This window comes from Cervus elaphus, chromosome 1, assembly GCF_910594005.1.
Source record: "Cervus elaphus chromosome 1, mCerEla1.1, whole genome shotgun sequence".
NCBI classification, from domain to species: domain Eukaryota; kingdom Metazoa; phylum Chordata; class Mammalia; order Artiodactyla; family Cervidae; genus Cervus; species Cervus elaphus.
The window spans coordinates 91,553,614-91,566,790 of NC_057815.1; the positions used below are offsets into that span (position 1 = coordinate 91,553,614).

Genomic DNA, 13,177 nt, shown 5'->3' on the forward strand with positions numbered 1-13,177 from the left:
AGGAGGCGTTCATATCCTCCTAAATGTTTTGAAATCTTCTGCTCATGTGTTGAATGAAAACAACTGTTCCTTTCAGAGACATAGGGGAGAGCTAATGCACCTGACCCAGCGTGATGCCAGTGTAGGCGGTCAGCAGAGAGGGAGCCCAGCCTCTCCCTCCAGGGGTCAGGCCACACATCCTCTGGGCTGTGATTCGCTCCAGCTCTTGACTAAGGGACATTTAATGATGAATAAGAATGCTGCTAAAAGATCAGCCAGCAGAGAGAGAAAAACTGAAGAGAGAAAGGTAGACTAAAGTTCCGGGGTGCGGGGAAAGGTAGTCCAGTCTTCATCAGGACAAAAAAGACTCAGGACAGAGAAGTGAGAGGCTGAGAAGGAGCTCAGCATCAGGTTTGCCAAGAGTCAAGCTGGCTAAAAAGGTTTCTGTGTCGGCTTCTTACTTCCTAGAATAAAAGGAGAGGGAAAAGGTCATTCTGTAGTTCAATCAGGTGAGAATTAGAAATTCCAGGTGTCAAGCCAGAAATTCTAAGTTCAAAGACAATGACGTTTGAAGGAAAGCCTGAGAGCCAGCTGTACCTAGGTGAGAAATATCAGGCAAAGGAGAAACCAATAGCAAATGGGAAAGCCAGGCTCTCTGCAAGGCAGAAGGCAAAAGAGAAGTGTGACTTGCCCAGAAAAAGCCTCAACACGTACACCTGGCAGGAGATCCAGAGACACAATCAGGAGACTGACCAGTGGCTGGTGATCAATCGAAAGGTCTATGATGTTACTGCCTGGGCTGACAGGCATCCTGGTGGGCGCGAGGTCCTCAACCACTATGCTGGGGAAGACGCCACGGTAAGGAACTCGAAGTCTGCCCTCTTTCTCTCTCTTCCAGCTTCTGGGTGGCTGGACCTTGGCTGTCTTTCCAAAAGCATTTCAAGTACATGTTCAAGCTCCATGATCACTCATCTCCTCCCAAACCAATTTTCAGGATTTCTATCCAGCAAAAACTTGAAAGCTATTTAAGCCTCAAGGTCTAGCTATTATTTACACTAGGTTTGGGGTGGGCTCAGATTCTGACAGTAAATACTATGTGTATTTCAGGTTTTGGTTTTTGTTCTTGACATTATGATTTTGTTTTATTTGTTTTGTTTTGAAATGGAGTCATTGTCTTATAAGAAGAAAATTACAAATAGGTGAGTAAAATCTGGAAAAAAACATCTTCACCCAAGTAGAAATATCTCAGACTCCTACAACTGGAGTGCATGAAATAGACAGCAATTCATCTGGCGAGCACCAAAACATTGAACGATCTTGAAGGCGTCCAGTGACACAGGCTTTTAGACTTCGTAGAGTTCTTTTTTGTCATATAGTTCATTCAGTGTGATACAGGTAATACAACCCACTTTTATGGAAGAAGTAACTGAAATCAGAGTGGTCAGGTGACTGTCCCAAGTTCACCCAGCCAGCAGATCTCAGATTCAAAACACTTATCTTTCTTTTCAGTCTTAATCACCTTCCTTCACTGTTTTTCCTCATAACTCTCCTGCACCAAAATAGCTGAAAAAAATAGACTTTCAATGGATGCCTAAAATACCATGCATCTTGTATGTTAAGTCGTTTTATTGTACTGTGAAGTCTCTCAGTCATGTCCGACTCTTTGCCACCCCATGGACTGTAGCCTACCAGGCTCCTCAGTCCATGGAATTTTCCAGGCAAGAGTACTGGAGTGGGTTGCCATTTCCTCTCCAGGGGATCTTCCCAACCCAGGGATTGAACCCAGGTCTCCGGCACTACAGGCAGACGCTTTACCGTCTGAGCCACCAGGGAAGCCCCATAGCCACATTCGACTCTTTGCGACCCTGTGGACCACATCCCACCAGGCACCTCTGTCCTTGGGGTTCTCCAAGCATGAATACTGGAGTGGATTGCCATGCTCTTTTCCAGGGAATCTTCCTGAACCAGGGATCAGGAAGCTGTTTCTCTTACCTCTCCAGCAATGGCAGGAATGTTCTTAACCATTAGCACCACTTGGGAAGTCTGAAGACAGCATTCAGTTCAGTTCAGTTCAGTCAATCAGTCACGTCCGACTCATTGCGACCCCATGAATCGCAGCACACTTCCCTGTCCATCACCATCATGAGTTTACTCAAATTCATGCCCATCAAGTCGGTGATGCCATCCAGCCATCTCATCCTCTGTCGTCCCCTTCTCCTCCTGCCCCCAATCCCTCCCAGCAACAGGGTCTTTTCCAACGAATCAACTCTTCGCATGAGGTGGCCAAAGTACTGGAGTTTCAGCTTCAGCATCAGTCCTTCCAATGAATACCCAGGACTGATCTCCTTTAAGATGGACTGATTGGAACTCCTTGCAGTCCAAGAGACTTTCAAGAGTCTTCTCCAACACCACAGTTCAAAAGCATCAATTTTTTGGCTCTGAGCTTTATTCACAGTGCAACTCTCAAATACATACATGACCACTGGAAAAATCATAGCCTTGACCAGATGGACCTTTGTTGGCAAAGTAATGTCTCTGCTTTTTATATGCTATGAAGGTTGGTCATAACTTTCCTTCCAAGGAGTAAGCATCTTTTAATTTCATGACTGCAGCCACCGTCTGCCGTGATTATGGAGCCCCCAAAAATAAAGTCTGACTCTGTTTCCACTGTCCCCGCATCTATTTCCCATGAGATGATGGGATCAGATGTCATGATCTTAGTTTTCTGAATGTTAAGCTTTCAGACAACTTTTTCACTATCTTCTTTCACTTTCATCAAGAGGCTTTTTAGTTCCTCTTCACTTTCTGCCATAAGGGTCGTGTCATCTTCATATCTGAGGTTATTGTTATTTCTCTCGGCAATCTTGATTCCAGCTTGTGCTTCTTCCAGCCCAGCGTTTCTCATGATGTACTTTGCATATAAGTTAAATAAGCAGGGTGACAATATACAGCCTTGACGTACTCCTTTTCCTATTTGGAACCAGTCTGTTGTTCCATGTCCAGTTCTAACTGTTGCTTCCTGACCTGCACACAGGTTTCTCAAGAGGCAAGTCAGGTGGTCTGGTATTCACATCTCTTTCAGAATTTCCCAAGTTTATTGTGGTCCACACAGTCGAAGGCTTTGGCATAGTCAATAAAGCAGAAATAGATGTTCTTCTGGAACTCTCTTGCTTTTTCGATGATCCAGTGGATATTGGCAATTTGATCTCTGGTTCCTCTGCCTCTTCGAAAACATTCAAATGCATGACGTCCCTTAAACCTCACCATAAGGGAAGTGAATGGTAGCCCCATATTAAAGATGAAAAAAAAACTGATGCTAAAACATGAAAATTATGTATCACACAGCCCACAGATAACAGTGACACATTTTTAAATCAGACAGGCTTTTTACCATAAAGCCCTTTATAGCTGATCTTAGAAATAAAATGCCCATTTAATATTGAAGAGGGAGGTCTCTCAATCATTAACTGCATTTAGGAATCCCTTCTAAAATATTCTATAAGAAAGTTGGTTTTAGCCCAATTAGGAACTTTTTCTCCACATTATACACATGAAGAAATGGAGAAAAAAATGTGTTAAATAAACTATTTCAAAATCAGAATATTAGCATATTATACAGTAGAAATTTAAACAGATTTTTTTTTTGTTATCCTTGTTGTTTTCATGTTAGTATATAATTTTTCCAACTGGTTTCAAAGCATAGGATTAAAAATATTGATTCATGAAGCTCTGCTCTGTGAGTGTTACTTGACTGATAAACACAGAATACACAAGCATACGGCAAGACTGCAAAGTAAGAAAGATTTTGTTTTTTGACACTAGCAACATCTTTTTCCCCCAGTTCTCATTTTCTCCCAATTTCTCAACTTCTCTGTCTAATCGGGGTCTTCTACAATCTTCTTGTCTTGATTCTGCAGTCAGAGGAATGCCTCTCTGAACAGACCCTTCCACATCCCCACCAAAGCTCAACCTTTTCCTGGGAAAGTGCACATGAGCCTGTGGCCCATAATGGGAGTCTCACATGTGTCAGGAAGACCCTAGGAAGCCAGAAAGCTGAGGATAGAAGAAGCCAAGTGACAGGCATTTGTGCAAGAATCAGGGGAAAGATTAACAAAAATAAAGGGAAAAAAATACTTGTTGATGTGTGACAGAAAACCACAAAATTCTGTAAAGCAATTATACTTCAATTAAAAAACTAAAGTGGCAAAAAAAAAAAAAAAAGGAAAAAAATACCACAGATCTCATCTCCACAACACAAAGAAAATATGGACAATGCTTTTCTAACACAAGTCACAGAATCAGCTCACAGGATGTGTTAGCAAAAATATGTACCTTCAACCACCTTGAATATAACTGGTAGACGTAGCTTGCAGGAAGCAGCTCAGCTGATGAATTTGTAATTTTCTGGTGAGTTTTTATCTCCCAGAAGCTAGAGAAAGACCGTGATTCTGCATCCAGTTTTAGTGAACAGGGAAGAATTGGTTAATAAAATAGAAACAATCAGAACCTTACGGGAAAATACCCACGACACCTCAGGATTTGTGTCTTAAGAATGAACACCCTGAGCATGGTCAGTCATGTACCCTAGACTTTTAGAAGGCAGATCCAGAATGTTCAGAGAAAAGTTTCCAGGGGATGATGGCTAGAGAAGAATGGAAGGATGCCAGGAGAGTTCTGACAACCATGGTATTCCATGGCCACTCAGAGTACATGGAGCCTGAAGTGTGCATACTGGTTATATAAGCCTGGGAAAGTCACTGAAATGCTCTGGAACTCAGCTTCATCATCTGCATAATGAGAACGACCTTACCCATCTAATTAGTAAATGAGACTAAAGCTTGTAAAGTGTTTAGCATAATACCAGATGCACCTTTCATTAAATCATAGCTATTATTATTCATATCACAGCATCCATAGCCTCAGAGGTGTGATTCACATTTCCTGTTTAACACCTGCATAGAAGTCCTGATTGCTGCCAACTCTTTGGGAGCAGAGGAGTACCTGGTGGAGAAACGGCATGCTCTCTAGGGAAGGAGGGAAGAACACGAAGTCAGAGAACCTGAGGTCAAGTGCTGTCTCTCTACAGCCTAAAAAGTGTTTGCAGGCTGTGCCCTGAAGGCAAATGTGCACCAAATATGACCTCTGTGCACAAGCCCTGGACCATAGCTCCACCTGCCTAGAGGGAGGTGTCTTTCCTTATTTACATAGAAAATCCTCCCCAAGCCTCCATCCTCCTCATGAAAAGTACATAATGATATCAAGGTAGTCTGTTCCATAGGGTCACTCACTCATTCATTCTTTCATGTGGTGAGTCATTCTAAAACATTTTTAGGAGTCCAGTCTAATGATTAAGAGTACAAATTTGGGAATGAAAGAGGTGTGGTTTGCATGTGGGCTCCACCACTTACTAGGAATGTCCTGAGGAGCTTGCTGAAGCTCTTGGAGCCTCAGCTACTTTATCTAGAAAGTGGGATAATGATACTTCTACAGTGCTAGTAAGTAAAGTTGAGGCTCAGATCTTCTCACCGAGAAAAGTTTACCTAGGAAAAGCCAGAAATAACATATAAGTCCAACAAGAAGAGTTAATTAGATAGATTACAATATGTCCATATGAAGCATGCTGCATGCTAAGTTGCTTCAGTCCTGTCTGACTCTGTGCAACCCCGTGGATTATAGCCCACTAGGCTCCTCTGTCCTTGGTGATTCTCCAGGCAAGAATACTGGAACAGGTTGTCCTCCTCCAGGGAATCTTCCCTACCCAGGGATGAAACCTTCATCTCTTATGTCTCCTGCATTGTCAGGAGGGTTCTTTACCACTACTGCCACCTGGGAAGCCCCAAATTTTATATCAGTAGTCAACAGTATTTCTGAGCTCAACAAAAGAAGTAAACATAATCTTGTGAGGTGTGCACAAGAGCAGCATGTTCAGAACAAAGAAGTCAGGGTTATCACCCAATGTGCATGGTCAGCCACCTCCTTGTGTCTGAACATCACACTCTGAGAGGGACACTGAGGAGCTCAAATTCTTCATCAGAGTAAAAATCCAATATGACAGGAAAGAGATGACAAAAGCCTAGAGGAAATATAGCAAAATCTGTTTCAACTGCTTGGAAGACTGCAATGTGGAAGAAGAACAAGCTGTGTGCAAGTCCAAAAGAGTCATGTGGAATCACAGAGGCAAGGCTGGGGCGGGGCAAGAGCAGATGTGTACAGAGGTGGGATACAGATCAGGTTCACATCGTGAGTAAGCACCAGCAGAATAGGTGTCCCGGCTTGGCCACATCCTTTGCTTAGCACAATCCTGGTCAACACGATGGCTTGAGGATGAGAAGAGAAGGAGGAAGAGAGGATGAAGGGTGTGAGAGGTAAAGAAAAAGACAAGAGAAGGAGGAGGGGGAGAAAGGGTCTTGAGTTCTGTGCAAAGGACCCTGGATTTTACCATCACTGTAGGTCTTCCTCTCCTCCCATTGCAGGTAATGACACTTCTCTAGCCCAGCCTCCCTCCCTACACCCAGTCCTACAAGGAAACCAACCAGGATTCCAGCTGTTTATAAAAGGAAAGTTGTCATCAGTAATAACTGCATCTTTTGTGGGCTGTCAACATTATTTTTTTTACTTTAAAATTAAATTTTAATTTGATTCTTATTTGAATGATTATTCAAGTTGAAAAATAGGTACAAGAGTAAAGAGACAAGTGCAGTTAAAGTACTAATGGGTGACAATGGCCATGAAGAGGGACTGTTTTCAAACGCCAGCCTGGAGATTAAGTAAAGGTTGAAGATCCAGAAGAGTTAGTCAAGGCAGAATGGGTACAGGTATCCATATGGCTGAGTCCCTTTGCTGTCCGCCTGAAGCTATCACAACATTGTCATTAGGCTATGGTTCCATAAAAAAAAAAAAAAAAAAAAAAAAAAATTAAAGGGTCAAAACAAAGGAAGGAGTCCATGGAACATGCTGAAGTCCTGAATAAGACACTGACAAAAGAAATGAAGAAGAGGGGATGGATAACCAGAAGATGTAATTTATAATGGGGATAAGTGGCTGGATAAGTAAGCAGGAGTAAGGAGTCTAAACTGCCTGATGGATGACTTATGTAGGTAAGTGGGTGGCAGTTGCCATTATGAGATAATGAAGCCAGGAAGATGAACATGTTTGGAGATGAATATGGAGACATGATGCCATGATTCATATTCATGAATGGGGACACTGGAGAGAGAGAGAGTCTGGCCTGGAGCTCAGTAAATATATCACAGGAAAAAATCTCAAATAATGAAAGCTCTCAAATAATAGAGTGAGTTATGGCAAAAAAAAAATAGCCCTCTGTTTATCCCTGTGGGTGGAGGGGAATCTTGGTGACTTCATGTAAACATTTCCCACTCCAAAGTGGCTCTTTTCCAGAACAAAGACAAAAAGTATATTCTCCACATAAATCAGCCTATTCAAAACTTGTGACCTCCAAGAAATATGAGGGACCTTGATTTAGCACTTGCCTTGAAACAGGTGAGATCTGAGAAGGAACCAGAAGAGAAATTACCCAAAGATGTAGGAATGGGTGTCAGTGGCTGGGTATTGAATATTCTGGTGAGTTTTTATTTTTTTGGCTGTGCTGCAAGGCATGGGGGAACTTAGTTGCCCAACAGGGATGGACCCCACACCCCTCCATTGGAAGCATGGAGTCTTAATCACCAGACTGACAAGGAAGTCCCCTGGTGAGCTTTTTGAGATAAGCAAATCAAAATCTATGTTCTAGTTATATTGATTTTGTGACTATATACATATATTCACTATGGGTGCTTTTTTTTTCTGAATTTGTGGAAATTTCAACCCACTTCAGATGAACCAAATAATAATTATATAAAAATATCATTTAATGGCATCTGATACCCAAGCTTAAACTCTTTGTTGCTAGGCTAAGTCTTCAGCAAGGTTTTGTAATGACTGAATAAATGAATGAAGGAATGAATGAGCCCATGTGGGAGAATAAGTAGTATCCACAGTTAGAAAACAAATCAAATCTTGAGAGATTAAGCATTTTCCCAATAAAAACAACATATTGCACTGCTCCCTATGCTGTATTTTGGTGTAAATTTAATAGGCACACACTTTGGTTGATTGCAGAACAAGATTTGGCAAACGGAGTGTCTCCTGGATTTCAACCCACACATGCCCTCTAGGCCAAGTGCCTTGATGCAGGGCACAGCCTGTATACAGTAGTTAAATTGTAAGGACATGATCCTTCTCAGGCCTTCTCACTTTACATACTTGTCTCCCCCACTAGGGATCATACTGCTCTTCCAATAAAGGACATCTTTCCATCCCCCATTAAATAACAGCAAAAAATCAGCAGGATTTCCAAACTCACTTGTGAAAGCAAAGATAATCACATCTTTCCTCTGTGTTGATACTGTTTGGGAAATAATCAGTCTTAAGAGGAGCTATGGTGTAAATTTACAAATAGGTTAGAAAATAGAGATGATGGTTGAGAAGTGAATCAAAAGATAACAGATGAAAATGAGAGATGATAAAGTAATTAAAAGGTCAGAAAATAGAGATGCTGAGAGTGGGGAAGAGACAGCAGTGCTTAAGACCCATATCCTTGAACTCAGTACTTCTCAACTTTCTCCTTGTTAGAGAAATCATATACTGCTCTATTCATCCACCCTTTCCCTTATTCATGAGACATCTCTTGATCCCATGTCATATTCCAGGTACAGCAAGAAACATCAGGTATAATTTAATCAATAGTGCATGGTCCCAGTCTTCAAAAAAGTTCAAAAGCCACTAAGAAGGCCTTTGTGAATACACAGGTTCACTGCAACATCATTTGAAAAGCCTAGGAACACAGTGTCATGGGACCCCAGAAGAGATCATAAATAACTTTCCTGACTATGTTAGGAAGGCATGTTTCATCTGGATGTTCAAGAATGAGAAGGAACTTTTAAGTTGAAAAAATGGAGGAAGCAGTCAAGGCAAAGGGAGCCATATGTATCACGAAGCTTCAGAACTACACAGGGTCATGGAATGTTGATAGAACAGGGAGACTTACGTCGGACAGGATGAGGCCTGAAGGGTATGGTGAGAGGCAAACCTGGAGAAGTAGGTTGGGGCCACAGAAAAAGTGATGCACATGATTAAGACCTAAGGTGGGAAACACCTTTACTAACTGCCTAGCATGCAAGTACTGATCTTAACATCCTCCCAAAACAATCTCGTGTCCCCCTTCTTTCAGGAAAAGAACTGTTCATGTTAAGGCTGGAATATACCTTATGGCTTCTTGGCTTTAAAGCCACATAGACTTGAGTTCAAATCCTGGCTCTCCCACTGACTGTGGAAATGTCCTGAGATCTGGAGTCTTTATATGTATAACAAAAATGATGAAACCTGACAAAACTAAGTTGATGATGATGAGTTGGCCCATAGAGCACCTTGCACACAGAAAACACTAAAAAAAAGGTGTTACTCCCTCTCCACTTAATTTAGCCCAGACTTTCTTCAGGAAGAGCATACTTGCCAAATAATGTTAATAAAAAAAAACAAAACACACACAAAAAAAACACTCATTTTTGAAGGTTTTTCGAGAAGGAAATTTCACAACGTACTCTGTATCTAGACTCTAATAGGCAATTCCTTCAAATTGAATATTCTAAGACCACCTAAGCCACTTTTGTGCTGCCCATTAATACAATGAAAAGAGTTCCACACAGCAAGGCAGTTCTTACGATTCTGGAAAACTCTGTGGGTCTTCAGTCTCTGTTGTCACAGTATTGACCTGTGAATCTTGCTGAAGATCAGAAGAAACAGTGAACCCAGAGGAACATTGGCATCAGCACACTGTTCCAGGGCTCCGGATGACTGCTCAGAGTGAGATGCAAATCCAGGGCCTCACCCTCCTCTACACTCTGATCTTGATCCCTCAGACTGTTTCTCACCCTCATCTGTTCCTTAACAACAGGCAGAACATGATTTTTCAGTATGGGCCATCCTGAAACGTTCTAGTTGCATTGTTAATCACCGAATGACTCTCATCCTGTTAGGTAAACTAACTTTAGAGTCATTGAATGTGACACGAAAACACATCTTTGAAAGCAGCATTTCCCGAGGGGGTCAGAGAAAGTGTGCAAATGCAGAATGAACAGTAGATCCTGGACTGGTTCTAGCAGATGCAAATCCCTTCTTACATCAGTGAATCTAGAAAAATGAGTCTAAAGAGTTGATATTGCACCTCTCTGAAAAATCTCATTCATTATATATATTTATATATATATACACATACAACCTACACATATGAAAGTGCTTTATGTGTAGGCTTGCATGTAGTTCTAGAAATATCTAAAGTTGCTTTAGATTTTGAAGATGGAGGGTTCATTGTATTCACTAAAACAATTCAGAGCTCACTCCGAGTGGAGTATGGAAAGAAAATCTCTGAACTGTTATATTTCACTGAAGAGAAGGAAGGCAGGTTGCTCTTATCCCTGTGTGTCTTAGTTGTTCAGTCATGTACAACTCTTTGCAACACCATGGACTATAGTCCACCAGGCTCCTCTGTCCATGGAATTGTGCAGGCAAGAATACTGGAATGGGTAGCCTTTCCCTTCTCCAGGGGATCTTCCCAACTCAGGGATCTAACAGGGCTCTCCTGCATTGCAGGCAGATTCTTTACCATCTGAGCCACCAAGGAAGCCCAGAGGTATACACATAGGAAAGGGAACTAATATGTCTGAGAATTTACTATAAGACACTCAGATTCTAATCAATTCACTTAATTTTTATAATAACTTTATATATTGAGTAGCTATTAATGTCACTCCCATGTTAGGGAAGAAGAGAAAATAGGAGCATGGACTGGTCAAGAGACTTGTCCACAATTATACCACAAGTATTGAATTTAGGTGGAGGAAGGCTGCTCGGGGATCCAGTTTCTTAATCAGCACCATGCAACACCACCACTCCAAAGTATTGTGTATGGATTCCACACATTCAAATTAAAATCTTGGTATTTCTCTTCATACTAAATCCTTCCTATTCTCAAAATCATAATAGCAAGAAGTGCAGTATCTTACTCTTGGAGAAGCCTCCTTTTCCCCAAACAAATTAAATCCCTGGAGAAAAAAAAAAAAAAGAAAACTCTATCTCTTACTTCCAAACTTAAGCAGGACATGAGAATCAACACTGCTTCTCATAGCCACTTGGAGTTACTACTTAACATGGGAATGGAGTTGGGAAAATATAGTGGGTCAGCTCTGTTTCGTGCCTGTCTCAAGCCCCTACAGAGAATGCTATGGTGTTTTTTTTGTTTGTTTTGTTTTGTTTTGTTTTAGAAAGAGTGCTAAGGCTTCTTCAGTGATAAACTTAGCCAAGAAAGTGCTACTTTAGATAACTAAGGATTTGAGGGCTTTGCTCCGATGCTCTCTTAGACATTTGTTATCATCATCAACTTTAACTTGTCTTTCCTTGGAAATAACTTAATGCAAGAGCTTCTGTACCCTGGTCCTTGGTCAAGAACTAAAAGGGAAACTCTGACAGATCTGATTTCCATAGGCAGTCTTGGTTGCTGCATGCTCCAAATAATGTGGGCAACTTCCACACCAAGCCTGAGATTTGACTCTAAAGGCTTGCCATAGCCCATAATCTCAAAGCCAACTACTTCTTCTGGTGCTCAATAAAATAACCAATTATCTCTTCCAATGCTTGGGGATCAACTTTCTACCCAGGACTTGCCTAGTAAGCCATGCACTCAGGGGGTGGATCGCTATTGTGAGGCTTTCATAGAGGAATTTCAAGGGTAATTCTGATCAATGAACTTGAAATGTCAACCTAGGGCTAGAAGTAAATGCTCTATAACATAGCCTGTGCTGATTCCTAAGGTCGGTACAGAACGAAGTAAGAAAGAGGAGATATCTGTGTTGTAAGCATGTCTTTTTAAGCCTCTAACAGTTCTCTCTGATTCACAGGACGTCTTCAGAGCCATGCATCCAGACCCTGACATTGTGCAGTTGTACCTTAAACCACTGCTCATTGGAGAGCTTGCTCCAGAAGAGCCCAATCAGGAGAGAAACAAAAATGTGAGTGAGGTCTCAGGACTCAAGAGTATGCAGAGGGATGGGGACGAGGTATATTTCAGGGCCAACTTATCATTTTCTGTGGGAAATCAGCCATCATGTCTGGGAGGGCCTGCAATAGCTTAAATAAGAGGATTCCGAGTATTTCAAAATAATGTCATCCTCCTGAGATCCTCAGAATTCTTAAACCTCTGAGAAGCAAAGGAATGAAATGCTTGGCCCTGTGCCAAACAGTAATTCCATGTGTCTAACTACCTACTTCTTGCCCCGCAGCTTACACATAACTTTCTTGTTCCATGTCTGCTTATAACTGCTCGATGATCACTGCTGAACCAGTTTCCATGAGAGCAGAGACTGCGTCAGTTTTGCTCATCCCTGAGTCCTCAGTACCTACCGGCACAGGATTGGACTTGTAGTAGGAATTCCATAAATAGCTGTTGAATCAATGATGTGACTATATCCTAACTATAGTTCCTTTTACAATTGGAGAAATTACAGTTCCAGGAGAATAAACTACCTTCTGAAAAGCAAAGAACGGGAACTCCAGTTCACCTCTTTCTGGCTCCAAACCTTTGGGTATTCCCCACGAAAAGCACCACTTTTCTTTCACCAAGGATTTGGTTGACTGAAAACCTGTCTTCAGAGGGCAGGGCCTCCATAAGACTAGAATTCACTAGAATGGTTGCACATAAAGCTTAAAGGGATTTTAGCTAATATTAAGCACTTCCTTTTTTTTTTTTTTACACTTCATGTTTTAAAACAGCTTACGACTGTGCTATTCATTTGAAATACTTTGTACAAAATAGTGATCCAGATATCACTGTAAGGCAGAAAGAAAAAAGTATATTCCACTTTAAGAAACGAAGAAACAAACTCACAAGGGGATAGAAGGAATCTGAGGAGACAGGACTGGTTGCGTGCAGGACAAAGAGGAATACTTAGGCTGACTCCTTAGGCCCATGTGCATCCCTCAAGGCTGTGTGTCAGGAAGCAGTGCACTGTATTGAGATGAGTGGGCCCTCAGGCAGACAGCCTGGACACAGAGCCCGGTTCCTATGACAAAGTGTAGGAGCCGAGATGCTGTTGTTCGGTCAGTAAGTCACGTCTGACTCTGCGACCCTGTGAACTGCAGCACGCCA

General features: G+C 41.7%; 1 protein-coding gene across 1 annotated transcript in view; it reads left to right on the forward strand.

The window, feature by feature from the left end:
* Positions 1–540: 540 nt before the first annotated feature.
* LOC122702746 (fatty acid desaturase 2-like protein FADS2B) overlaps positions 541–13,177 on the forward strand; it is a 41,790-nt gene continuing 29,153 nt past the window's right edge. The window contains exons 1-2 of the mRNA XM_043916532.1: positions 541–837; positions 11,931–12,041. Of these exons, the coding sequence (XP_043772467.1) occupies positions 541–837; positions 11,931–12,041 (408 nt within the window). The remainder of the gene's footprint in view (positions 838–11,930; positions 12,042–13,177) is intronic.